Below are 27,220 nucleotides of genomic sequence, written 5' to 3' on the forward strand. Positions count from 1 at the left end.
AAGGGCCCCGCCCCCGGCGGCGGGCCTCGCGGCGGTGGCGGAGCAGAGCATGGGAAGGCGAGCAAGCGCAGCGGCGTCGTCGGCAACGGCCCGCGTCGGCAGCGGCCCGCGGCGGTGTCGGCGTTGCTCGTTTGCCTCCTCTGTTGGAGGAGTTTCCAAGCAAGCACAGTGATGAGGGAGACGCAAAAATGCTTATGCGCGGCCTTGTTGAAGTCCGCCTTAAAGCTCCATTGCTCCCTCGCCTCGCCTCCTTCGACTCCCAGCACGCTCCCCATGCCCGCAACCCGGCCTCGCGAGCCCTCCGGGAGAGTGCGGCGCGGCGGGAGAAGCCCTAGCTCTCCCGGGGGAGGACGTGCGGTGCGCGCCCCGGCGATGGCGGAGGAGGGGGATGGGGGTGGCGGTGGCGGGCCCGGCGGTGCGGAGGACGGCGTCGGGGAGAGCTCGTCCCCGCCTCGCGCGCCCGCGCCCGCCGCCTCAGGCGCGAGCGGGGGTGGCTGCCGCGGGGGAGGAGGAGGAGGGGTGGGAGGCCGCGACGTCTGCCGCGAGGTGTTCGAGCGCCTCGTCGCCGACGGCCACGTGGAAGCGGCGGGGGCGTCCGGCCCGGAGCTCCGCGCCCAGCTCGAGGCCCACTTCGCCCGGCTCCCCACCAGGTTACTCGCTCGCTCCGCTTCTCCCCGCCTTTCTCTCTCTCCCCTCGCTTGTACCTAGCCCGCGGGGGACAGTTTCGTTTGGGTGGAACGCGGTCGTCAGGGGTCGGGAAGGTTTCCCGAATGGTTGGGGAATCCCTCGAGTTCCGGGCGGGAATCACGGAATTCGCGGCGGTTCGTGCGCGGATTCCGCCTCACTGCTCATTCGTTTGCGGATTCGTAGGCGCTGCAATGACTTTACTAGCCGTCAATCCGCCGTACCGTGCCTGGCTGAAATTTGGTTGATGTTTACGCTTCCGGATTCATCAAGTCAGGGTGTGTTTAGTTCCACCCCGGAAACGCAAAAAAGCCGTAAACGCATTAAAGTGAAAAGAAATCTTGCTAATTTGAAGTACTAAATGAAGTCTATTTATAAAACTTTTTACATGGATGGGTTGTAAATCGCGAGACGAATCTAATGAGCCTACTTAACCCATGATTTGCAACAGTGATGCTACAGTAACCATCCGCTAATTATTGATTAATCGTGGATTAATTAGCATCATTAGATTCGTCTCGCGATTTACAACCCATCTGTGCAAAAAGTTTTGTGAATAGACTTCATTTAGTGCTTCAAATTAGGAAGATTCGAAACGCAAAATTTTTTTGCGTTTACACCCTACCGAACTAAACACGGCATCAGTTTAGTTTACTCGATTCTGTCAATGGAACAGTACCTCGTCTGGGGACCCGCTTGCTCGGTTGTGCTCGTTGGACTTTGAAAGGGTGGGTTCCGGATTAAATTAAGCGCGCGTGTTTGTTTATTTGACTTTGGTGGGTGCGCTTCGCTACTTCTTCATGGGGCGTGGTTCTGAATTGTCGACAGCAATTCAGAATATATATGTTGTCGACACTATTCCTGTTATTTCTGTTGATGTAGCCTTCATGTTTGATCTTCAGATTTGGACTAATTCAGATACTAGATTTTTATTTTTTACTTGTGGGATCATGGGTGGCAAAGGTGTGACACTGACGTGTGTGTTTCACACTTCCAGTTCCATAAAGAATATTTGGTCCTGGTTCTGATTTCTTAGACTGCCACATATTGTTTCATTGGTGCCTCAAAATGTTTAATTAATGTTATTCTTCTACTCTAACGTCCCTGTGTAGCTATCAGCTGGATGTGAATGTTGACAAAGCAGAGGACGTGTTAATCCATCAGAAGGTTTTGGCAGAAGCAAAGGATCCTGATAGGCGTCCAGCATTCGCAGTCCGTTTCCTCAGGGTAACAACCTTTTTTTGATGTGTCCTATGTGTTGGGTTTTAGTTACACCCGATAAGCTATTAAGGGCTTTGTAGAATTTTGTATATTATTAGCAAAATGTTATAAGAAGTCACTGGAACATGCTAGTGCCACATAGTCTTATTTCCACATAATATTTTGCCTTGAAAGCAACGTAAACCAGTGTATTGTTTAACATTAAATTGATCTTGTCATAAGAACCATTTCTTGCATGTTCTTTTTAATTGATGCCTGTTTATATCAGTATCACTAGTAAAAGATAGAGTTAATTATTGACATTAAAACTCTGATCAAAGCTTGAAGAGGTAAATGTGGCTGAGACAACTAACTCTGATGCACATGAAGAAGGGGCTGACACTGGTGAAGCTTTCTACCAGGTACTCATGCGCTGTGCTAGTGTGGTGCTTTTCTAGTTTGAGCGACCTTGACAAACAAGTTCTCTGTTGTTTCCGACCAACCTTTACTTCCAACACTGCTTGAATATTCAACCTATTGTCAGATCATTACAGATTTTAATGCCAAGATATACTGAAACAGCAGGATATGCATATTAAACAAAATCTCAAATGCTGCCGCAGTTTCAATGCATATTGCGTTTTTCATGTTTTCCTTGGATCTGATAAGTTATGTACCTGGTCTGTTATGTACCTGAGTATTTAGACTAATGGTACAAATATGCTTTTAATCTCATTATTTTTCTGGTGTGTTGCTGAGGTTGGAAGTGTTCTTAGTCAATGAGAACATGATCCCAACACAGCACCTACCCATAGTTACCTTATGCAATTCAGGATTTTATTTTACCACATAATTGCATGTGCTTTGTTTATCTCGACATGAGAAACCAATTAATTTATATTTAGCCTTTTTCCCTATACATTAATTGAACCAATCAAAGAGACTTCAACATATTAACACATTGGTTTACACATTAATACACATTATTTGTATAATTATTTCATAGGTGCAGTGGAATAATAAACATGTCACATTTTTAGGTGTGTCACCCCATGTTGCTTATTATCCAACTTAAGAACTACTTTTACTTGCTTCAGCTCAGCATTTGCAACCTTTCATCCATGCACACAGAACTACCTCTATTTGGTTTACATGAAGTCCCAGTGCTCGAGCCTCTCATGATTGGACTAACCTTACCTCTCATTCTCTTCATATTCGACAGGTCAAAGGCATTTACACACACATTCATGAGATTCTATTCTCCACTACGGACAAACCCAAGCTCCTGAGTCAGGTCAGCAGTACTACAGTTATGAAGCAGAAAATGCTGGAAACCTGGAGCATCTGTATTATTTACTAGTTTCTATTTAAAACAGCCTGGCTTTTTAGTCTTTATGCTTGTTGATAGGAACCTTTGCTGCAGTTCTTGTTTCCATTCTGTATCATAGTACTACTGGCTGATCTCTGAACTCACTCGAATATTGTTAGCTGGTCTTTTGGTTAACTCATGTGTCAATGCTAAGTACCAACTGCCACTATGGTCTATATGTGCCTTTTTAATTTCCTGGGTACTACATGGCATCTAACTGTGTATGTTCTTTTGTTCTGCCAGCTGTCTGCTTTGCTTTCTGACATTGCACTGAACATTAGGGAGGCACATGTGTTCTCAACAACAGATGGTTATTCTCTTGATGCTTTTGTTGTCGATGGTTGGCCCATTGAGGTAACCTTAGTTTCTTATCATGTGATGTTTTGAATTGCTTAAATGACAGTTTTGGATCTGATGCATAATTGCATACTGATATCTTGTTGCCTTTTACTTGATATTCTCTTTTTAATTCGATATGGTTGTGTTTATTTAATAAACTTCAAGATCCAAATCGATTCAGTTCTTGGATAAACACGATACTTTCAGTTATAAGGTTACTGCTGTTATGTGACAAATGCTTTCATCTCTTGGCATGGTAATCTAATGAATTCTAGAGTTGTGTTAAATCAGTATGATATCCTTATTGGATGCATAAGTAAGAAAATTGATGGCATTTCTATATGAACTGCAATAATAATATATCATACAATGTTTATCGACCGAAAAGAGCATTGTTATCCTATTCTATATGAACAGTTCTTTTTTCACTGCTCTAGTTTGACAAGTTTGCATCATGTCACCAGGATACTGATGGTTTGCATAAGGCACTAGAAGCATCAATTTTGAGAAATGAGGTATTGTCCACACACAACTTTACAATGTTTTGAGCCTGCTTAAGTATGATAACTCAAATTATGTTTGATATGTACCAGTCTCCACAAGCTAACATCATATTTTTTGCTCTTTTGTAAAAAAAGGGTTCATGGTCTGGCTCTGATTCATCGACTTCAGGAAAGTCACTGCCATTCGTATCAGAAGATTATGAATCAGATATTGACACAAAACTTCTGAAGATTCTAAAGAAGTTTGCTTCTGGATCTTGTGGGGATATGTGAGTCCCTGTTATACGTCTAAGTTGCTGATTTGTCATATCTAGTAGTGCTTTCTTCATATGATGTGTGCGTGCTTATGTGAAGGTTTCTTGAATTCTTGGGACTTACGGTGGTGAGGAGGTTGCTGTTAAAGTCCTTAATCCTGAGAATTTTAACCAAAATACATGGAGTGAATTTAAGCAAGAAATCTACATGTTAAGGTATTCTGCATTTCTATGAAAACACTTATTAGGTTATTACTGTTGTGTGCACTTCTTGAAATTATATCTCCTGACTAAATTATGGTCAGAAAACAATAGAATAATTAGTCATGTGATTACCTCCACCAGCTTGTCTGTTGCAAGCACCATCAAGGATATATACCTAGCCTTCACCTTCCACACTTCTTTTCAGGGAAGTTGATCATCCCAATATTGTCTGATTCATTGGCTCATGTACAAAGCCACCTCATGATGTGGCGTGGTGCTCTACGAGAGGAACGCAGAGGGGAGTGGAGGAAGAGGTGAGCCTGGGAAGTGGAGCGAAGAACGTAGCGGGGTTGTGAGCTGCCGTCGCCGGTGGCCGAGGTCGCCACCGTCGAAGATCAGCTCCACCCAACAGGGAGAGCTTTATTTCTTCGATGGTTCCAACTGAACCCTAGGCTGCCTTTTATATGAGGCACTAGATGATTACAACTCCAAGAATTAAGGAAACAAACAAATCCCTGAAACTAAGGAACTCTCCCGTTCTTCTGTTGCTGCGCCGTGACTTCCGCTAGCCACTTTGTTTCTCAGCCGCCGCTCCTTGCTTCTTCCTTCTGTAGTACTTGCAGCCCACAAAACTGTCGATAACATTTCCCCCCTCCCCAACAAACAGCGCGTCCTCGAGCTGCACTGAAGGATAGGCGGACTTGAATTCCAACAAGTTTTCCCAAGTAGCATCCGACGGAGCAAGCCCAACCCACTAAACCAGCAATTCCCAGACGCCGCGATTCAGCCTGGCACGGATTACCTTCTCTGGCGATGGTATGACACGCCCATTCAGCAAATCCGGCAGTGGAACAACTGAGGTTGGAGGAGTGCCCTCAAACTTCTTCAGAAGCGACACATGGAAGACATCATGTATGCGCGCCTTGGCCGGAAGCTCCAATCTGTATGCAACCTCGCCCACGTGCTCTTGGACCTGGAACGGCCCAAAGAACCGTGGTCCCAGCTTGTTCGGCGACGCCGGCTTGATTGATAGCGCCGAGCGCTGGTGTAAGCGCAGCCACACCCAGTCGCCGACTTCAAACGACACCTCCCGTTGCTGTTGATCCTGGAACGCCTTCATAGTTCCCTGAGCTTGCAATAGGCGATCCTTGATCTCCTCCAAGAACTGATCCCGCTCAAGGAGCTGCTTGTCCACCGCTGCAACCTTTGCTGCACCTGGCTGATAGGAGATGAGGGCCGGCGGGTCACGGCCATAGACCACTCGAAATGGAGAACACCGAATGGCCGTCTGGAATGAGGTGTTGTAACAATATTCTGCCCATGGCAACCACTGCAGCCAAGACCGTGGACGATCGCCCGCCAAGCAGCGCAGGTACATGGTGATGATGCGATTGACCACCTCCGACTAACCGTCGCTCTGTGGATGGAACGCCAAGCTCGTGTTCAACTTGACGCCGGCTAGACGGAAGAGCTCGCGCCAGAACGCGCTGGTGAAGACTGTGTCGCGGTCGGAGACGATGGAGCAGGGAAAACCATGTAGACGTACAATGCCATCGAAGAACGCCCGTGCAACTGATGCCGCCGAATATGGATGACCCAGAGGGATGAAGTGTGCATACTTGGAGAAATGATCCACAACGGTGAGCACCACCGATTTGCCCCCCACCTTGGGGAACGCCTCAATGAAATCCATGGAGATGTCGCTCCACACCTCCGATGGAACGGGCAATGGTTGAAGAAGGCCCGCTGGATGAAGATGTTCCGATTTGTTGCGCTGGCATGTCGTGCATCTGTGCACGAACTCACGTACACGACGGAGGGCATGTGCGTTGAAGAACGATGCGCGCCACCGGTGCAACGTCTTCTGCGTTCCCTCATGGCCAACATCATGAGCGTGGGCTAGCAGAGCCGGCCACAGGGAGGACGCGTCGGGGATGAAGACACGGCCTTTGTACAGGAGCATTCCGTCCACCTCCATCCATCCATCATCCGCCTGACCCGTGGCGAGATTGGCGCGGATCGCCACAGCCTGAGCGTCCGAGCGGAGTTCCTCGCGCAGGGTGTCGTAGAGCTCGAACGATGGCGCCAACAGTGTGCACGCCAAGGGAGTGTCCTCGTCGCGGCGTGACAAGGCGTCGGCCACCGTGTTCAGCTTCCCAGACCTGTATTCCACCGTCAAATCATACCCAAAGAGCTTAGTAACCCAAGTGTGTTGTGGAATCGTAGTGAGGCACTGTTCCAGGATGAATTTCAGATTGTAGTGGTCCGTGCGGACCGTGAAAGCGCGCCCCCACAAGTATGGGCACCAGTTCTTCACCGCCTTGACCAGCCTAATCAGCTCACGTTCATAGGCGGGGAGCTTAGCGTGGTGTAGAGCGATGGCGCGGCTGAAGAAGGCCACCGCACTGTCGCCTTGGTGGAGTACTGCGCCAAACCCGCTGCCCGATGCGTCGCAGTCGACGTAGAAGCGCTTGGTGAAGTCGGGTAGTTGGAGAACTGGCGCCGTCGTGAGTGCCTGCTTGAGGGCGCCGAAAGCCTGCTCCGCTTCAGGCGTCCAAGAGAACGCCTCCTTGAGCAAGGCCGTCAGGGAGGCCGCCACGGCCCCATAGCCCTTGAAGAGCTTCCTGTAATAGCCGGTGAGGCCGAGGAAGCCTCGGAGCGCCTTCACCGTGCGCGGGCGCAGCCATGCCTCCACCGCCGCCGCCACCTTGTTCTTGTCCATGGCGACGGCATCTGCTCCGATCACATGACCAAGATAGGCCACAGTCTTGTAACATCCCAAAAATTTGACTAAAATAAATCATGCGCTAAAGTTGTGTTTCGTCGTTGAGCTCGAGATCCTTCTAAAACCCTAAACCCCAAAGCCCGAGGTCATTTCTCTGTCCCGAACACCCGTTGTCCCATCCTCCTCTCCGCGCGACGCGCGCGTGGCCGACCGGCCGTAGACCACGCCGCGAATCCCGCCTGCATTCGAGCGACCGTCGCGCGTGGCCGGCTGGGGCCGCATCGCGTCGGCGCGAATCCCGCCCTTCCTCTCTCTCCATTTCCCTCTCCCCTCCTTTTTCTTTTTCTTTTTCTTTTTCTCTCTTTCTTTTCTTTTTCCCATTTTCTTTTTCTCTTTTCCTTTCTCTCTCCTTCCCTCTCTCTCTCTTCCTTCCTCCTACCCCGCGCGCTCGCCCCCTTCTGCTTTGCCCCGCTCCCGAGCGCCGTCCGCTCGGCCCTCCCTTCCTTCTTCCTCCGCGCGCGCGCGCCCCTGGCCCACCGCACTGAGCGCCCTGCGTTCCCCCTCGCCCACCCGCGCAGCAGCAACTCGCCGCCGCCGTGTGCGCGCGCCGCACCCCCACGCACGTGTGCGTGCACACGCTAGCCGCGCCGTGGCGCGCCGAGCCGTGCACACCGCAACACCAACCGCGCGGCCGTGCCACGCCGTCGCCTGCGCACACATCCCACGCCCCGGCCTACCGCTCTGCTCCGCTCGGCCGTGCGCCCCGCCTGCCCAGCCCATGCACGCGCCCACGCGTGCGCACGACCGCGCACGCCACGCTGCGCACCCCGAGCCGTGCGCGCGCCCACACCACGCCACGGCCGCCTGGCCGCACCCGCGCGCGCAGCACCCCGCCGTCCGGCCCCGCTCGCCTCTGCCCACGACGCGTCACGTCGCCGGCCGCAGCACTGACCCGCACGCGCACGCCGTCGCCCCGGCGCCGGCGCCCACGGCACAATGCCGCCTGCGTCGGTCGCCGCCTCGCGTCACCTCGCCACCCCCTGGCGCCATTGACGAAGCACAGCGCCGCCCGTCGAGCCGTCACATCACCGGCGCGCATCTCGCTTCAACTCGCCGTGGACGCCCGCACAGCGTCGGGCCAGCCCCCTCACACCGCCTTTAATTCGGCCGCCGACCTCCGCCAGCTTCCCGCCAAGCCGGCACCCGCCTTGCACGCCTATAAAGAGCCCTCCCCGAGCTCCACCGCCACCGCCGCACAGCTTCTTCCGAGTCCCAGCGCCCCACTGCCACCTCCAGCCTCCCTCCCCAAGCCTGCAGTGCCGCCACTCGCCTTTGCAGCCGCCGACCACCGCGGAGCCCCCTCTCCACTGCCCCTCGGCCCGAATCAAGGTAGGTTTGGGCACCACCGTGCCCCACTGGTGCTCCTCCCCCTCCTCTTGACCGCCGCCGCCCCTCTGGATTACCAATCCAGGGCCACCACCACCCGCCGCCGCCGGCCGCCGTGGCCGGGCCATCTCAGGCCGCCTCGGGCCGAGTTGCGGCCGGGGATCGGCCCCGCAGGGTCCGCTCTCTCTTTCCCCTCTACCCCGAGCCACCGCCGAGGCGCGGAGTGCCCGAATCGGGTCGCCGCCGGCGCCCGCTCGGCTCCTCCCCTGTTTTCCCGTGGAGAGAGGAGGAAGAAAGGGCCATTTAGCCCAAAACCCCCTCCCCTTTCCTATATTCAGCAAAGGAACCTCCCACCTTTTTACCATTTTGCTAAAGAAACCCATTCTTTTATTATATTTCCAAACAGATCCTTCCACCTTATAAAAATATTTATAAATAAGCCCCTGACTCTTTTAGAATAACCCTGGAAATTTCTAAAATGCAAACCAAGCCCCTGCCTTCTTAAACTTAATTACGATTAGGTCCCTGGACCCCTGTTTAGGCCCTAAACACTCCCTTGACCTATCATTTTATGCGCCTAACAACCTCGGATCTACCCAAAACTTTACCATGTCTCTCTTAATATAGTTTTGACCATGCCATTAAAAGCACACCCAAAAATATCACTCCATGCTCTATATTTTATGTGTCCCCGTTTCGAGCTCAACGATAGGTCTTTATTTTATGTGTCTTGATTGTGTGCTTGTTTGTGTTCGCTGTAGACCACGGAGTGAATGAAGGAGAGCCCGTCAACGAGCAGTACTGCGAGCAAGGGAACGAGGACCAGTTTCACGACCCCGAGCCCGAAGGACAGGACCTCCCCGAAGGCTACGAAGACGGCAAGTTCAATCCCATCCTTTGATGCATGTTTCGGTCCTAGTTTTTATAAACACAACCCAATGGCCTGTTTTATAAAACTGCATAAGTTTTGCGTGCATGAAAACACGGTTGGATAGCCACCCCTTGTTTTGTGATAACCATTCCTTGACCACCTAGATTAATGTCTGATTTTGCTTGGACGTTAATCGACACTAGAACGCTTAGGACTTTACTCTTAATATGATTTATTTGATAAAGAAAATGTGTGTGTGTGGGAAGGGATAAAATGTGGATTTTCGAAAGATAAGTATGGACGGGATGGACGGCATTTCTGTGTGAATTGCCGACTGGTGTGCTTATGCCTGTGTGGCAGGGCAAAGAAGGGAGATATCCATCTTGTCGTGTCTAAGGACCGAGTTGGTGTGTCATCTCACCTAACTCCACTATCGTGCAAACCACTCGACCGTTGTATGGGCAACGGCGTAGCATAAATCCCACTAGTTGGTGTGATAGCCATCAGGAGGGCTGAGAGCAACGGGTGACCAAGGAGAAGGGATATGCTCAGTGTGACTTATACCCCGGTTATACCTCAGAGTTAGGTCGATGACCCCTTGGTGAATCCCGTGATGGCTAGTCAGGCTTAGCTAAGGTGGGTAATGGCTATGTTAGGATCTACACCGACACGACGGTGTTCGAGATGTGGTATCCTACTTGTGGGTAAAGTTGCACACCTCTGCAGAGTTAAAAGCTATTCGAATAGCCATGCCCACGGTACTGGGCGAGTTACGGTGCGGTCACATAACTAGTGTTTCATTGGGATGGGCTGGTGTGAGTTGTTTTGGAATTGTGTCCGGCAGTTGTGCCGTGTGCTACGACGGACGGGGAGTCCGGTAGCAGTTTAAAACTTGAACTCCATGTTACTACAAAAACTGATTTTCAAAAGGTTCTCTGCTAAAATAAACCCCTGCATAAAATATCATTTTTCTGTAAATTAAACCGTAACCTTATCCTTGATTTATCTATGCATATTATTCTGATATAACCCCTTCCGTGAGTGTGGTTGGACTTGCTGAGTACATTTGTACTCACCCCACTCTTACTTTTACAGAAGAAGACCCAGACTTCGTGCCAGACGACGCTAAGTAGGGTTATCGTTCTACACCCAACCTTGCCTGTGGAACCGGCCCTGTCGAGATGCCTCCGCTATCGCAATACTCTAAGCCCGTGCTAGACCCCATGTGGTTTGCGGTCTGGTGTTACGTCGTAGCTTGGTTAATTATTATCATTATCTGTATCGAGTGTCCTCCAAGGTTTGTACGGTTTTGAACCATCTGATGTAATAAATGTGGCATCAGCCTCCTGGGACTGGTGCTTTGTATCACATTTAAGTTCTCTCTTATGAGGGGACGCTTCAGGTGATATCAGAGCCGTAGGTTGGCCGTAGGACGTGACCCTAGAAGCGAAACCCGTTTTCAGGACCTTTCACCTTAGGACTTTTCTATCCTTAATCCTTTCCTCACACAAACACTTACCTTTGGTTCTTGCCCTGTTCCAGATGGCTGACAATGGATGGATTGGCGGAATCTGTTTCGCAGAGCCCGGCCTTCCCAAGTTGTTGATACTCAGCCTGGAACGCATCGGAGTTGTGGATCCGCCAGAGTTTCTTTACCGGGAGTACGACTCCAAGGGCACTCTTCGGTGTGACATGATGATCTTCATAGCAAGAAGCACCCGCTACCCTGATGTGGACCCTTGGTTCATCTCCACCACAGGTTTTCGTTTCCCGGACACCTATCGAAAAGCCGCCCGTAAAGCCTTGCGACGCCTCCGAGTGATATACAAACATCACCTTCAGCGGACTCCTATGGGATTCTTCCCGCCATCTGAAGGAAGAGGACGCACCTGGATCACCCGGATGAGAGGACTCGGAAGGGAAGAAGAAGACCTGGAAGACACAGTATCCCACCTATCCATCTATCTCACCGGCCTGGATGAGCTTTACCGCGAGCAAGCAGCACAACTAAAGCAACAAGTCCACAGAGCAGAAAAGGCAACCCAGGAGCTGGATGAACAACGGACAAGAACCGTACACGCCGAGTATGCCCTAGCTGCCCTCCAAGTCCAAATGGAAGAGAAAGAGGCAGAACTGGAAGAGCAACAGGCAAGAGCCATACGTACCGAGAATTCGCTAGCCGCTCTCCAAGCTCGGATGCAGAGGTACGAGGCTCGCTGGGGAATAGGTGGATGGATAGAGGAAGAAGAAGAAGAACCCATGGAAACCCACTGGGATGTAGGTACCCATGGAGACCCACTGGGATAAGGGTACTCAGACCGATGACACCATAGAACAGTGCCTTCCGCTGAAGAAGCGCCCCATTCGGAGTGAGGAAGAATCCCCATGATAGGAGTAGCACCCCAAGCTGGAACCTTGCTCTAATAATCGTGTAACCATGAAGTTGTACCCCACCATGTTGCAATAATAAATATCATCTACCCCCTTTGTGTACCTCAAATATTTGTGAAAGTTTTTCACCCTACCTTTGTTTTCAGATGGCTGAGGAAGGATGGACCCAGGGCGACTGCCAAGCTGCACCTGGCTTCCCCAGCCTCTTGATCAACGCCCTGGAAAGCCTTGGCGTCACGGAATGCCCAAGGTACTACAGCAGAGAGTACGAGCATCATGGCACTCTCCGCTGCAGGGTGATCCTAGTCATCGCCAGAAGTGACCGCTACCCCGACATCCAGTCATGGCGAGTGACCGCTACAGGGTTTAGGCACCAGGACACCTATCCCCTAGCCGTCAGGAAAGCACTTCGTTACCTGTGCCGGATTTTCAAAAGACACCTCGCCCGCACACCAATGAGGTTCTTTCCACCAGCCATCAGAACTCCGGTTTGGGAAGCTCGAATGAGGAGCCTGGAACGGCGCCGCCATGAAGAAGGCCTCTTGTACCAAGTGGCTACCTACCTAGCCTCCCTGGATCAGCTCTTTGACGAGCAAGCCAACCTGCTGAGGGAACAGACCCATCGGGCCGAGCAAGCAGAGCTCGCGGTAAGACTGCAACAGATCCGGGCAGTCCAAGCTGAGGCAAGAGCCGCAGCCGCGGTCAGCAGTGAAGCAGTTGCTCAGGAGAGCCTCAGGCAAGTCCGGGACCAGCGCATGTTGGAATGGACTAGAAGTGGAACCCCAGTCCCGGCAATAGGAGAAGACCATGTTCTGCTCGGAACACCCGTCATAAGATGGGGATCACTCTTTGGAAACCCTCAAGCCCCACCCGAGAACCCTGGAAGGTCTACGGCCGCCGCCGCAAGAGAAGCCACTACACAACCCCGAGAAAACGGAGATCTAGCGGACGGCGGGCAAGGACCACTCATTCCCCGAGAGGATGTGAGTTCTCTTCCGAGGGAAGAACCCACTCAAGCCGATGAGTTCGCCTAAAGTGCTAGCGACCGTCAAGGGATGAAGCCGTGTGGTCCGAAGAAGATATGTGCCCCTTTTCTTTTGTAGTTGTGTAGCACGCGTTTGGCCTTGCCCCGCGTTGTACCACCCTTGCTGTAGTAAAGTTGTTTGTGCTTGTTGTTTGTGATGTTGCGTGCTTGTTGATTGTGTGCTGCCGGCAGTAATTAGATACTGCCTTTTCAAAAATACGACTTAACAACTTAAACATCACCTAATCATAGTCTCAATCACTCGTTCTGCAGATGGTTTCCCGGAGCGTCACGAGAGCCTCCCGTATGGGAGTGCAGCCGGATGGGCAGAACCCTCCGCCTGTAGAACAAGAAGTGAGCCAGGGCAGAGGGGAGAATAATGAAGTACCACTGCCACCCCCTCCACCCTTCACGGATCTGGCACAAATAATCCATAACCAGACTCTCATACTGGAGACACTGGCCAATGCTCTAGTGAACAGGCAGCCACGAGAGCAGACCTTTAATGATAAGCTGACAGCTTTTCTGAGGGCCAAGCCACCAACTTTCGCCGGGTCCAGCAACCCCTTGGATGCAGACGACTGGCTCCGCGTGATCCAGAGGAAGCTCGAGCCATTTGGGTGCCAGGATCGGGATAAAGTTCTCCTGGCAGCACATCAACTCACCGGGACTGTCTTAGCCTGGTGGGAGAATTACTGCCCGAGATGCCTCCACCATCACCTGGAATGAATTCATGAGGGAATTCCGCCGTTATCACATCCCCTCGGCCACCATGAAGCGCAAGGCGGATGAATTTCGTGCACTTCAGCAGGGGAGTATGTCGGTAGAAGAATATACTCACCAGTTTATGGAGCTGTCTCGATATGCACCAGAAGAAGTGAACAACGACGAGAAGAAGCAGGATATGTTCAAGAAGGGACTAAACCCAGAACTCAGGACCCTGCTCACCCCTCAGATCTATCCTGATTTCAACACCTTGATGAACAAGGCAATCCTCACCGAGAAGGCCAAGATTGATGAAAGAAAGGATAACAAGCGCAAGTTTCTGGAGAGTAAGTCACGCCAGCAGGATCGCTTCCAGAAGCCCAAAAGCTTCAGCTACAACGCACCAAGGTCCCAAGCTCCAATGCAGTACAAAACTCGGTCTCAAGTGACAGGACCACGGGCCCCTAACACCCAGCCCAGGAGCCAGAACACCATGAGGGCCCCGCAGAGTAATGCAAGCCAGGTCACCACCACCAACAGCAACGTGAGGGCCTGCTTCAACTGCCGTGAGACGGGTCACTTCATCGCCGACTGCCCCAATGCCAAGAACAAGCCGGCTACTTCAGCTTTCTCCAACACAGTGAACGGACCCAAACCAGTTCTGACCGGTGCCAACTGAGTGCCCCTCCGTGGTAACAGCAACAACAACAACAATCAGCAGAGGCAATCCCAGCAGTCTTTCGGACGAGCCCGCGTCAACCACATCGACGCGCAGGAAGCTCAAGGAGCTCAGGGCGTAGTACTCGGTGAGTACCTAGTCAGCTCAACTCTTGCAACAGTACTATTTGATTCTAGAGCATCACACTCATTCATATCCTCAAGTTTTGTGGAGAAACATAAAATACCTACAGTACTACTAAAAACACCCCTATTAACCCGGACGCTCGGAGGAGACATCAGGTGTCAACTGGGTTGTCTACGGGTAAGGATCAATTTAAGTGGGGTAGAGTTTCTAGCAGACCTAGTAGTACTTAAGTCAGAAGGGATAGATGTGATTCTCGGAATGGACTGGCTAAGTAAACACAATGGCCTCATAGGTTGTACGGACAAGGTAGTACATCTGACAAACCCAGAGGGAGTCCGAGTGACCTGTCACACCCGAGAAAGTGGAGCAAACCCGATGGTATTCAGTATGGAAACCAAGACCCTGGAAGAAGTCCCGGTAGTGAATGAGTACCCCGATGTCTTTCCCGAAGAACTTCCCGGTATGCCACCAGATAGGGACGTAGAATTTGTCATTGATCTTGTTCCCGGAACCGCCCTATAGCCAAGAGACCTTATAGGATGGCAGCCTCTGAGTTAGCCGAATTAAAGAAACAACTAGAGGAGTTACAACGAATTGGCTTCATCAGGCCAAGTTCGTCTCCTTGGGGAGCCCCGGTTTTATTTGTCAAAAAGAAGGACGGAAGTATGAGATTATGTGTAGACTACCGAGCACTGAACGAAGTCACTATCAAAAATAAGTACCCCCTTCCCAGGATCGATGATCTTTTTTATCAGTTAAAAGGTGCCAAGTACTTCTCCAAGATCGATCTGAGATCCGGATATTTTCAGCTCAAGATTAGGGAGAGCGACATTCCGAAGACAGCCTTTGTCACCCGATATGGGCAGTTTGAGTTCACGGTGATGTCTTTTGGGCTGACAAACGCACCTGCCTATTTCATGAATCTCATAAACAAAGTGTTTATGGACGAGTTAGATAAGTTTGTCGTAGTCTTCATCGACGACATACTTATTTACTCGAAGAGCATTCAGGAGCACGAGCAGCACCTGAGGGTAGTTTTGGAAAAGCTGAGAGTGCATAGGCTATAAGCCAAATTCAGCAAGTGTGAGTTTTGGCTAGAGAAAGTAGCCTTCCTTGGTCATATTCTGACCGTAGAAGGAGTAGCAGTGGACCCCGAGAAGGTCGAAGCAGTCTCCAACTGGCAACCACCGACCAACGTCAGTGAGATCAGAAGCTTTCTTGGATTAGCTGGGTATTATCGGAGATTCATTGAAGGATTTTCTAAAATAGCCCGACCCATGACGGAGCTGCTCAAGAAGGAGAAGAAGTTCACCTGGACAGAGTCGTGTGAAAGGAGTTTCCAGGAACTGAAGCGAAGATTGACTACCGCTCCAGTACTGACCCTACCAGATATTCATCGGGATTTTGTCATCTATTGTGATGCATCCCGACAAGGGTTGGGTTGTGTACTGATGCAAGACGGGAAAGTCGTTGCATATGCTTCCCGCCAGCTCAGGTCCCATGAGCAGAACTATCCGACCCATGATTTGGAACTTGCAGGCGTAGTGCACGCACTTAAGATTTGGAGGCATTATTTGATTGGGAATAAGTGCGAAATCTTTACCGACCATAAAAGCCTGAAATATATCTTCACCCAGCCAGACTTGAACTTGAGGCAAAGAAGATGGCTGGAATTAGTCAAAGATTATAATTTGGAAATCCACTACCACCCGGGAAAAGCAAACGTAGTAGCTGATGCCCTAAGTCGGAAATCCTACGGGCCCAAGGATGACCATTTACAAGAGGAAATGGCACGATTAAATGTGCACATTATCCCTCGAGGTTCCAGCCAAGTGCTGAACGTTCAACCCACTCTAGAAGAAAGAATCAGGAAAGCCCAAAAATTGGACAAGGGACTGATGGAAATCCGGAGGCAGACCGGAGAAAATAAGGCACCAGACTTTCGAGTGGATAATAAGGGGACGTTGTGGTATAAAGACAGAATTTGTGTGCCCCAGAAAGGAGATTTTAGGCAGATAATCATGGATGAAGCCCACAACTCAGCCTACTCCATTCACCCAGAATCCACCAAGATGTATATGGACTTAAGACAGAAATATTGGTGGAATGGGATGAAGGCAGATATTGCACGATTTGTCGCCCGTTGTGATACTTGCCAAAGAATCAAAATGGAACACCAGAAGCCGGCAGGATTATTGCAACCCCTACCCATTCCGGTGTGGAAATGGGATGAAATAGGAATGGACTTCGTGGTGGGCTTGCCCAGAACCCAGAAAGGACATGACTCCATATGGGTAATAGTGGATCGACTTACTAAATCAGCTCACTTCATACCCGTACGAACCAGCTATGGCGGGGAGAAGTTAGCCAAGCTCTATACAGAGAACATAGTGAAATTGCATGGAGTACCCAGCCGAATCGTTTCAGATAGAGGGACCCAGTTTACCTCTAGATTTTGGAAAAGTTTGCATAAAGCCATGGGCACCAAGTTAGATTTTAGCTCCGCTTATCACCCGCAGACAGATGGTCAGACAGAAAGGGTAAACCAGATTATGGAAGATATGCTGAGAGCGTGTGTCCTCACTTATGGCAAGGATTGGGAGCAGAGTTTACCCTATGCCGAGTTCTCATACAACAACGGGTACCAAGCAAGCTTGGGCATGTCACCGTTTGAAGTTCTCTACGGAAGAAAATGCAGAACCCCTCTAATGTGGTCAGAAGTTGGAGAACGTGCCCTAGTCGGCCGCGCACTCATAAAGGAAGCAGAGGAAAGAGTCGCCGAGATTAGAGAAAAGCTAAAAGCGGCCCAGTCCCGACAGAAGAGCTATGCGGACAAGAAAAGACGAGAAATAGGTTTCAACCCAGGAGATTTCGCGTATCTCAAGGTATCACCCATTCGAGGAACCCGAAGATTTCAGGTACAAGGAAAATTGGCCCCTCGGTACATTGGGCCATACCGAGTTCTGAAGAAGGTTGGAGCAGTAGCATACCGTTTGGAGCTACCAGAAGAAATGTCGGATATACACCCAGTATTCCATGTCTCGCAGTTGAGAAGGTGTTTGAGGGTACCCGAAGTGGAGCATGTGCCAGTAGAAACGATAGATCTACAGCCAGACTTGCGATATCAGGAAATACCAGTCAAGATTCTGGATACTGTAACCAGGAGGACCAGAAACTCCGAAGTACGGATTTGCAGAGTTCAGTGGAGCAGACACGGAGTAAAAGAAGCTATGTGGGAACGCGAAGACGCTCTGAAGAAGGAATTTCCCCACCTATTTAGGAACCAGTCGAATCTCGAGGACGAGATTCATTTTAAGTGGGTAGGATTGTAACATCCCGAAAATTTGACTAAAATAAATCATGCGCTAAAGTTGTGTTTCGTCGTTGAGCTCGAGATCCTTCTAAAACCCTAAACCCCAAATCCCGAGGTCATTTCTCTGTCCCGAACACCTGTTGTCCCATCCTCCTCTCCGCGCGACGCGCGCGTGGCCGACCGGCCGTAGACCACGCCGCGAATCCCGCCTGCATTCGAGCGACCGTCGCGCGTGGCCGGCCGGGGCCGCATCGCGTCGGCGCGAATCCAGCCCTTCCTCTCTCTCCATTTCCCTCTCCCCTCCTTTTTCTTTTTCTTTTTCTCTCTTTCTTTTCTTTTTCCCATTTTCTTTTTCTCTTTTCCTTTCTCTCTCCTTCCCTCTCTCTCTCTTCCTTCCTCCTACCCCGCACGCTCGCCCCCTTCTGCTTTGCCCCGCTCCCGAGCGCCGCCCGCTCGGCCCTCCCTTCCTTCCTCCTCCGCGCGCGCGCCCCTGGCCCACCGCACCGAGCGCCCTGCGTTCCCCCTCACCCACCCGCGCAGCAGCAACTCGCCGCCACCGTGTGCGCGTGCCGCACCCCCATGCACGCGTGCGTGCACACGCTAGCCGCGCCGCGGCGCGCCGAGCCGTGCACACCGCGACGCCAACCGCGCGGCCGTGCCACGCCGTCGCCTGCGCACACATCCCACGCCCCGGCCTAGCGCTCTGCTCCGCTCGGCCGTGCGCCCCGCCTGCCCAGCTTGTGCACGCGCCCACGCGTGCGCACGACCGCGCACGCCACGCTGCGGCACCCCGAGCCGTGCGCGCGCCCACACCACGCCACGGCCGCCTGGCCGCACCCACGCGCGCAGCACCCCGCCGTCCGGCCCCGCTCGCCTCTGCCCACGACGCGTCACGTCGCCGGCAGCAGCACTGACCCGCACGCGCACGCCGTCGCCCCGGCGCACAGCGCCGGCGACCACGGCACAATGCCGCCTGCGTCGGTCGCCGCCTCGCGTCACCTCGCCACCCCCTGGCGCCATTGACGAAGCACAGCGCCGCCCGTCGAGCCGTCACATCACCGGCGCGCATCTCGCTTCAACTCGCCGTGGACGCCCGCACAGCGTCGGGCCAGCCCCCTCACACCGCCTTTAATTCGGCCGCCGACCTCCGCCAGCTTCCCGCCAAGCCGGCACCGCCTTGCACGCCTATAAAGAGCCCTCCCCGAGCTCCACCGCCACAGCCGCACAGCTTCTTCCGAGTCCCAGCGCCCCACTGCCACCTCCAGCCTCCCTCCCCAAGCCTGCAGCGCCGCCGCTCGCCTTTGCAGCCGCCGACCACCGCGGAGCCCCCTCTCCACTGCCCCTCGGCCCGAATCAAGGTAGGTTTGGGCACCACCGTGCCCCACTGGTGCTCCTCCCCCTCCTCTTGACCGCCGCCGCCCCTCTGGATTACCAATCCAGGGCCACCACCACCCGCCGCCGCCGGCCGCCGTGGCCGGGCCATCTCAGGCCGCCTCGGGCCGAGTTGCGGCCGGGGATCGGCCCCGCAGGGTCCGCTCTCTCTTTCCCCTCTACCCCGAGCCACCGCCGAGGCGCGGAGTGCCCGAATCGGGTCGCCGCCGGCGCCGCTCGGCTCCTCCCCTGTTTTCCCGTGGAGAGAGGAGGAAGAAAGGGCCATTTAGCCCAAAAACCCCTCCCCTTTCCTATATTCAGCAAAGGAACCTCCCACCTTTTTACCATTTTGCTAAAGAAACCCATTCTTTTATTATATTTCCAAACAGATCCTTCCACCTTATAAAAATATTTATAAATAAGCCCCTGACTCTTTTAGAATAACCCTGGAAATTTCTAAAATACAAACCAAGCCCCTGCCTTCTTAAACTTAATTACGATTAGGTCCCTGGACCCCTGTTTAGGCCCTAAACACTCCCTTGACCTATCATTTTATGCGCCTAACAACCTCGGATCTACCCAAAACTTTACCATGTCTCTCTTAATATAGTTTTGACCATGCTATTAAAAGCACACCCAAAAATATCACTCCATGCTCTATATTTTATGTGTCCCCGTTTCGAGCTCAACGATAGGTCTTTATTTTCTATGTCTTGATTGTGTGCTTGTTTGTGTTCGCTGTAGACCACGGAGTGAACGAAGGAGAGCCCATCAACGAGCAGTACTGCGAGCAAGGGAATGAGGACCAGTTTCACGACCCCGAGCCCGAAGGACAGGACCTCCCCGAAGGCTACGAAGACGGCAAGTTCAATCCCATCCTTTGATGCATGTTTCGGTCCTAGTTTTTATAAACACAACCCAATGGCCTGTTTTATAAAACTGCATAAGTTTTGCGTGCATGAAAACACGGTTGGATAGCCACCCCTTGTTTTGTGATAACCATTCCTTGACCACCTAGATTAATGTCTGATTTTGCTTGGACGTTAATCGACACTAGAACGCTTAGGACTTTACTCTTAATATGATTTATTTGATAAAGAAAATGTGTGTGTGTGGGAAGGGATAAAATGTGGATTTTCGAAAGATAAGTATGGACGGGATGGACGGCATTTCTGTGTGAATTGCCGACTGGTGTGCTTATGCCTGTGTGGCAGGGCAAAGAAGGGAGATATCCATCTTGTCGTGTCTAAGGACCGAGTTGGTGTGTCATCTCACCTAACTCCACTATCGTGCAAACCACTCGACCGTTGTATGGGCAACGGCGTAGCATAAATCCCACTAGTTGGTGTGGTAGCCATCAGGAGGGCTGAGAGCAACGGGTGACCAAGGAGAAGGGATATGCTCAGTGTGACTTATACCCCGGTTACACCTCAGAGTTAGGTCGATGACCCCTTGGTGAATCCCGTGATGGCTAGTCAGGCTTAGCTAAGGTGGGTAATGGCTATGTTAGGATCTACACCGACACGACGGTGTTCGAGATGTGGTATCCTACTTGTGGGTAAAGTTGCACACCTCTGCAGAGTTAAAAGCTATTCGAATAGCCGTGCCCACGGTACTGGGCGAGTTACGGTGTGGTCACATAACTAGTGTTTCATTGGGATGGGCTGGTGTGAGTTGTTTTGGAATTGTGTCCGGCAGTTGTGTCGTGTGCTACGACGGACGGGGAGTCCGGTAGCAGTTTAAAACTTGAACTCCGTGTTACTACAAAAACTGATTTTCAAAAGATTCTCTGCTAAAATAAACCCCTGCATAAAATATCGTTTTTTCTGTAAATTAAACCGTAACCTTATCCTTGATTTATCTATGCATATTATTCTGATATAACCCCTTCCGTGGGTGTGGTTGGACTTGCTGAGTACATTTGTACTCACCCCACTCTTACTTTTACAGAAGAAGACCCAGACTTCGTGCCAGACGACGCTAAGTAGGGTTATCATTCTACACCCAACGTTGCCTGTGGAACCGGCCCTGTCGAGATGCCTCTGTTGTCGCAATACTCTGAACCCGTGCTAGACCCCATGTGGTTTGCGGTCTGGTGTTACGTCGTAGCTTGGTTAATTATTATCATTATCTGTATCGAGTGTCCTCCAAGGTTTGTATGGTTTTGAACCATCTGATGTAATAAATGTGGCATCAGCCTCCTGGGACTGGTGCTTTGTATCACATTTAAGTTCTCTCTTATGAGGGGACGCTTCAAGTCTCCTCCCCGAATGAGCACTTGAAACGCTTGAGCGCCAGATGGTTAGCGTGCAGGACGTCGAACAAGGCGCGAACGTGTTGAAGATGATCTGCCCAGGAGGAACTGAAGAAAAGAATATCATCAAAGAAAATGAGAACAAACTTGCGAATGAATGGCTTGAGGATCTCGTTCATCAGTGCTTGAAAGGTCGACGACGCGTTGGTGAGGCCGAATGGCATCACCATGAACTCAAAGAGTCCTTGGTGCGTGCGGAACGCCGTTTTGTGCACGTCGGCCAGGTGCATGAGGACCTGGTGATAGCCGCTGCGAAGATCCAGCTTGGTGAAGAATCGAGCTCCCTTCAACTCATCGATCAGTTCGTCCACCAGAGGAATTGGGAACTTGTCACGCACCGTCTGTTTGTTCAGCTCGTGGTAGTCGACGCAGAACCGCCATGTCCCGTCTGCCTTGCGCACCAGCAACACCGGAGAGGAGAACGGCGAGGTGCTCTCCCTGATGATGCCGCGTGCGAGCATGTTGCCACATTGGCGCTCGATCTCATCCTTGAGCACCTGCGGGTATTGGTATGGCCGCACCGCCACTGGAATCGCGCCTGGTAGAAGGTAGATGCGGTGGTCATGGCGTCGTGGCGGTGGCAACCCTTGCGGTTCCTCGAAGAGGTCCGCGTAAGCGTCGAGGAGGGCGACCATCAGGTCCTTGGCGGCGACCTGCGTGTTGAACAGCTTGACGGCGCTGCCGATACCCGTGAACTTCACGTTATTGTGGTCGCGCCAAAACTCCATGGAGAACGCCGAGAAGTCCCAGAGAATCGGGCCTAAGGTGCGTAGCCACTGCACACCGAGGACGACGTCAAACCCCGCCAGCGGCAAGGCGTAGCAGTTGATGTTGAACGTCTCCTTGTCGATGCCCACAGCCGTGTTGGTGCAGATGCCCGCGCTCGTCACTTGATCGCCGTTGGCCACCTTCACCGAGAGGCCGGGCCGTGGCGTGATGTCGAGGCCCAGCCGGCGCGCGACGCTGTCCCGCACGAAGTTGTGCGTCGAGCCAGAGTCCACGAGAGCCGTCAGCGTCTCGCCGGCGATGGTCACTCGGAGTTGCATCGTGTTGGCGACGCTAATCCCAGTGAGCGCATGGAGCGAGATCCCCAACTCCTCAGCCACCTCGTCAATGTCCTGGTCATCGTCCAATTCTAGCAGGAAGACGCCCTTGCTGCTGCACTTGTGGCCCGGCACAAACTTCTCAGTGCAGTAGTAGCACTCGTCACGTGCTCGTTTCGCCGCCATCTCTTCAGGTGACAGGCGACGGAAACGCGGCCGTGACGACGCCGTAGATGCCACCGTAGTCGTACTTGCCGGTGCCGGTGTGGATGATGCCGCCGTAGTCGCCGACGGCCTGTGAGAGGGCTGCGCGCGCGAGGTAGTGCGCGTCGCCACCAGCGCTCCGGACGCCGCGGTACGTTGTTCATACGCCCGAGCCAAACTCATCGCCGTTTGTAGATTGGTCGGCGCCTGAAGCTCGACGTCGGTGCGCAGTGGTTGACCCAGGCCCGCCGTGAAGAGGTTGATCTGTTGTGGCACCGACAGACCATCACAGCGGCACAACAGCGTGAGGAATTGCTGCTGGTACTCCTCGACCGATCCGGTGCGGTGCAGGTCCTTGAGTTCGGCGAGCCCGTTGGCGCGGATGGGAGGGCCGAAACGCAGGTTGACGAAGTCGGCGAAACGCGCCCACGAGATGATGCCGTGGTCCCGCTCGACGGTGTAGTACCATTGTGCCGCGATGCCGTCGAGGTGTAGCGAGGCGAGCCACACCTTCTCCATCTCCAAGGTGCGCATGCCCCTGAAGTAGGACTCGCACTTGGTGAGCCACGTGAGTGGATCGGACTCACCATCATACTTGGGGAAGGAGATCTTGGGGAGGCGTGACCCGGCGTGGCGATCATCGTCGCGCCCGCCCGGGAAGCCGCCGTCGCCACCCCTGCCCCTACCGCCGCCACGGTGAGGGACACGCTGATGAAATGCGCCGCCGTCGTCGTCGTTGTCGTCCAGAGACCGCTCGAACTGGGCCAGGCGAGTGCTCATGTCCGTCATGCGGGAGTTCATGGTAGACAGCTGGGCCACAAGCCGATCGATCTTATGGGAGTCTGTCAGGTCCACAGGATGTTTGTCGTCGCCGGCCATGGATGGCGATGCGACGGATGAATCTGATACCAAATTGATGTGGCGTGGTGTGCTCTACGAGAGGAACGCAGAGGGGAGTGGAGGAAGAGGTGAGCCTGGGAAGTGGAGCAAAGAACGTAGCGGGGTTGTGAGCTGCCGTCGCCAGTGGCCGAGGTCGCCACCGTCGAAGATCAGCTCCACCCAACAGGGAGAGCTTTATTTCTTCGATGGTTCCAACTGAACCCTAGGCTGCCTTTTATATGAGGCACTAGATGATTACAACTCCAAGAATTAAGGAAACAAACAAATCCCTGAAACTAAGGAACTCTCCCGTTCTTCTATTGCTGCGCCGTGACTTCCGCTAGCCACTTTGTTTCTCAGCCGCCGCTCCTTGCTTCTTCCTTCTGTAGTACTTGCGGCCCACAAAACTGTCGATAACACCTCAGTTTTACATAATTACAGGTGAGGCTTCATGCAAGCAAGGACCAAATGTTTAAATGGAAATCAATAAAATTGTATCTTATCATACCAAGAATCAGACTTTCAAAGAAATTGGTTCCATGCCATATAATTTGGTAGTATTGATTATTGACTTAAAGTGAGAAGAATCTACTGTTAAAACATAGTCTGCCATCTCGGATAGTGTTTTTCCTCTGTGATGAATATCGTGTTATTAGTGGCTTCATTACAGCAGTTCATTCCCAGTAGTAAGATTAATTAATATCTCTATTTTGTCTTGCAGAATGCATGTCTAGAGGAAGTCTGTTTGATTTCTTGCACAACGAGCATAATGTCTTGGACCTCCCAACAATTCTGAAGTTCGCATTAGATATATGCAGAGGGATGTCCTACTTGCATCAGAAGGGCATCATCCACAGAGATTTAAAGTCTGCCAACCTTTTACTGGGCAAAGACCATGTATGTGCACAACTTCTATCAAGTTTGTTGAGAGGAATTATATGCATCTTCCTGCTGGTGGATGTAGTCATGTGGAAGATATTTAATGGCTCAGATTGTATTGTCTGTTTCGTAGCCCATGTTAGAGCCATGCTTATGGATTTAAAAGCACTGAAGATGTCAATTTATAAGTCATTATATTGCTCATTTTTCTAGGTTGAAAGAGTGGCAGATTTTGGTCTAGCCCGTTTCCAGGATGAAGGGGGTGCTATGACAGCTGAAACTGGGACCTATCGATGGATGGCGCCTGAGGTATTACTAGCTACTGCAACATTTATCTGTTCAATCTAACTAAAGTTCAAACAACAATTTGTAGATTTTCCTTTTTTTTCCAAATCGATTTGGAGTCATAATGTATTTGAAAGTGTATATTCACAGCCTCAGCATTATTACAATCAATAGTTGTATGCATAAGGATCTGAATCAGTGGTTTACAACATGTAATATTCATATAGGAGTACTTTGTGATTACTGTCAAGATGACAAAAAAAAACCCTGAACCTCTAATCTATTTTATTTTGCATGGGCAGGTTATCAATCATCAGCCCTATGATAACAAAGCAGATGTCTACAGTTTTGCTATTGTACTTTCGGAACTCATGACATCCAAGGTTGTTATGTTATTCTATATGAGCTTCTAGCTACCTGCAAACAATGAGATTATCAATTATTGAAACCATGGCTTGTCTTTGAAACTGTTGTTTCTTATTCTTACAGATTCCATATACTACCATGAGCCCCCTCCTCCAGGCAGCTGTTGGTGTGAGGCAGGTTGGTTGTTACGATGATACATAGTGCTAATAAACACCTATTTATTTGTATACTTCTCCACTTTCAGACGCTATTCTTTGTTGAACCTCTATGCTAACATTCTAATGACTAACAGGGATTGCGGCCACAAGTTCCAGAAAATGCACATCCCAGACTCCTAATCTTGATGCAGAGATGTTGGGAAGCCCTTCCATCTAACCGGCCTTCCTTTGCAGATATCATTACTGAACTAGAAGATATTCAGGCGCAAGCTCAGGTGCAACCACAAACCCTCATAGCTACTTTTAAATGAGTAATTATGGCTGGTTCTGAGAATGTGACGCTCTCCAGCTGCTGTTGCAGGGAACTTCAGGGGAGTCGAGCCAGAAACAAAAGGATGGTGATGAGTGACCACTAAACATTGACATTCAGCACGTACCTGTTGGCAGTTTCACGCAACTTATCTGATTGACTGAGTTAGGATCCAGGCCACTAACGTTGAAGAAAGTATAGCAAATCAACTTTTGGCCCAGTTTTGTCGTGCGCTTCTTGGGGGCAATTTCGCGGACCCACTCTCATCTCACACAGTCCCAGTCCCATTTTTCTTGCATAGAGGAGAGGAAATCAGCCTGTGAGTTTTGGGGTTGCGGCTTGATATGTGAATATCTGAATGAGAATCCAGTGCTGCCCGGCATGTAAATGTGCAAGCTTTTTATATCTGCTTCACGCGTACTATTCAGGCGAAATAGCGAATTTAATAACTGTTCAGGAATGCGAAATGCTCGAATCAGTGCGGATTGAGGCATTCGCGATTATGTCAGGTGTTGCGGATGCTGTAAGTGCCTGGTTTTTGCCTACAGGTTCAGGTTCTGCTGCAACCATTCTGGTTGGTTCATCTCCTTTTTTTATTTTTTTGGTTGCATCTTCCATACAAGAAAAAACACGGTGCCATGCTCATCGTTGTTCACAGCAGATTGTTTTGGCATTGCCCATCGATTTGAGTTGCCTCGATCTTACAGTAGTTATGTTACATTTTCTAAACCCTGGTTCTAGAAGTAATTATAGCGTCAGCTCCTCGGTCCGTCAGTCACACGCTTGTACTGAGAAATAAAGACAAAAGGGGTATCCAAGTCCTACTGGCTTTTTCAGATTTGATATGAAATTCTTCCAGCTAGTGGTATGGGCTCCACAGGAGCCTGTGTTAGCTGGGAGTACATACTTTAGCGTGGTCAACGGAGTAGGTATGGATGGGAATGGGTCGGGTCAACCTATTGGGTAGTTGGCCCGACCCACAAAAATAGGGCAAGTGGGTTCTAAGGGCCGATCCTAAATTTCAAAATAGGTCAATAGGGTCGGAATCTATTGATCTAATGGGTGTTATGGGTCGACCCACTTGTCATATTAATAATTTTTTATTTGATTTATTGGTTTTTTTGTTCTTTTGAATAAATACAACTGATCATAAGTTGTTAGATTCTATATACTTCAAAATATATTGAAGAATATCATACATTAGAAGTAAAAATGGATAAAATTAAAATCATAGATCGCTAATAAACATATTTAATTTAATGCATTGCTAACAATTTTAATATATTATTGTGATATATTTTAATCTTGAATTTTATCTTTTCTAAAAGTGTTGATAGTATTCATAGTTTAGAATTATAGAAAAATATTTGGGTCGATCCATAATATCCAATGGGCCATCAAGGCCATAACATCTAGGAGAAATGGATCGACCCATGTCCCTTAGAATTGGCCTCGAGGCCATGGGGCCGGGTCCAAGGCTAAGGCCGGGTCGGCCCATTCCCATCTTGAGGAGTAGGTTTGCAGCTGTAGCATCTTCCTATTAGTGTTAAACCTGGCACTACATGTCCTAAAATTGAGATGGTATACGAAAAGGGTACCGGGATTGAAATTGGCTATTGATTCCTCCGCTGACAAATG

The 27,220-nt window shown here is 50.9% G+C and overlaps 1 protein-coding gene across 6 annotated transcripts; it reads left to right on the top strand.

The window, feature by feature from the left end:
• The first annotated feature begins 223 nt into the window (after positions 1 to 223).
• Positions 224 to 26,165, top strand: LOC120685998 (serine/threonine-protein kinase STY17-like). 6 transcript variants are annotated; one of them, XM_039968149.1, is made up of 12 exons: positions 225 to 650; positions 1,797 to 1,911; positions 2,226 to 2,306; positions 3,107 to 3,178; positions 3,497 to 3,607; positions 4,057 to 4,107; positions 4,231 to 4,366; positions 4,460 to 4,565; positions 24,306 to 24,481; positions 24,677 to 24,772; positions 25,051 to 25,131; positions 25,238 to 25,291. In XM_039968149.1, the coding sequence occupies exons 1-9, from the start codon at positions 274 to 276 to the stop codon at positions 24,316 to 24,318; spliced, it is 1,062 nt and encodes a 353-aa protein (XP_039824083.1). In that variant the 5' UTR covers positions 225 to 273; the 3' UTR covers positions 24,319 to 24,481; positions 24,677 to 24,772; positions 25,051 to 25,131; positions 25,238 to 25,291. The 6 variants fall into 6 exon arrangements, with proteins under 6 accessions (XP_039824080.1, XP_039824079.1, XP_039824084.1 ...); XM_039968146.1 differs by lacking the exons at positions 24,677 to 24,772; positions 25,051 to 25,131; positions 25,238 to 25,291 and adding exons at positions 4,759 to 4,808; positions 24,002 to 24,025 and having other exon boundaries at positions 224 to 650; positions 24,306 to 24,667; XM_039968145.1 differs by lacking the exons at positions 24,677 to 24,772; positions 25,051 to 25,131; positions 25,238 to 25,291 and adding an exon at positions 4,759 to 4,867 and having other exon boundaries at positions 224 to 650; positions 24,306 to 24,667.
• The last annotated feature ends 1,055 nt before the right edge of the window (positions 26,166 to 27,220 follow it).

The sequence above is a fragment of the Panicum virgatum genome, chromosome 8N (genome assembly GCF_016808335.1).
Source record: "Panicum virgatum strain AP13 chromosome 8N, P.virgatum_v5, whole genome shotgun sequence".
Classification (NCBI taxonomy): domain Eukaryota; kingdom Viridiplantae; phylum Streptophyta; class Magnoliopsida; order Poales; family Poaceae; genus Panicum; species Panicum virgatum.

Excerpts from the sequence above, each read along its gene's own strand:
- LOC120685998 (XM_039968145.1), top strand. The coding sequence starts at position 274 with ATGCCCGCAACCCGGCCTCGCGAGCCCTCCGGGAGAGTGCGGCGCGGC. Across the intron at positions 4,367-4,459 it reads TGGATCTTGTGGGGATATGT|TTCTTGGGACTTACGGTGGT; the intron begins GAGTCCCTGTTA and ends AGGTTTCTTGAA. Across the intron at positions 4,566-4,758 it reads CAAGAAATCTACATGTTAAG|GGAAGTTGATCATCCCAATA; the intron begins GTATTCTGCATT and ends ACTTCTTTTCAG.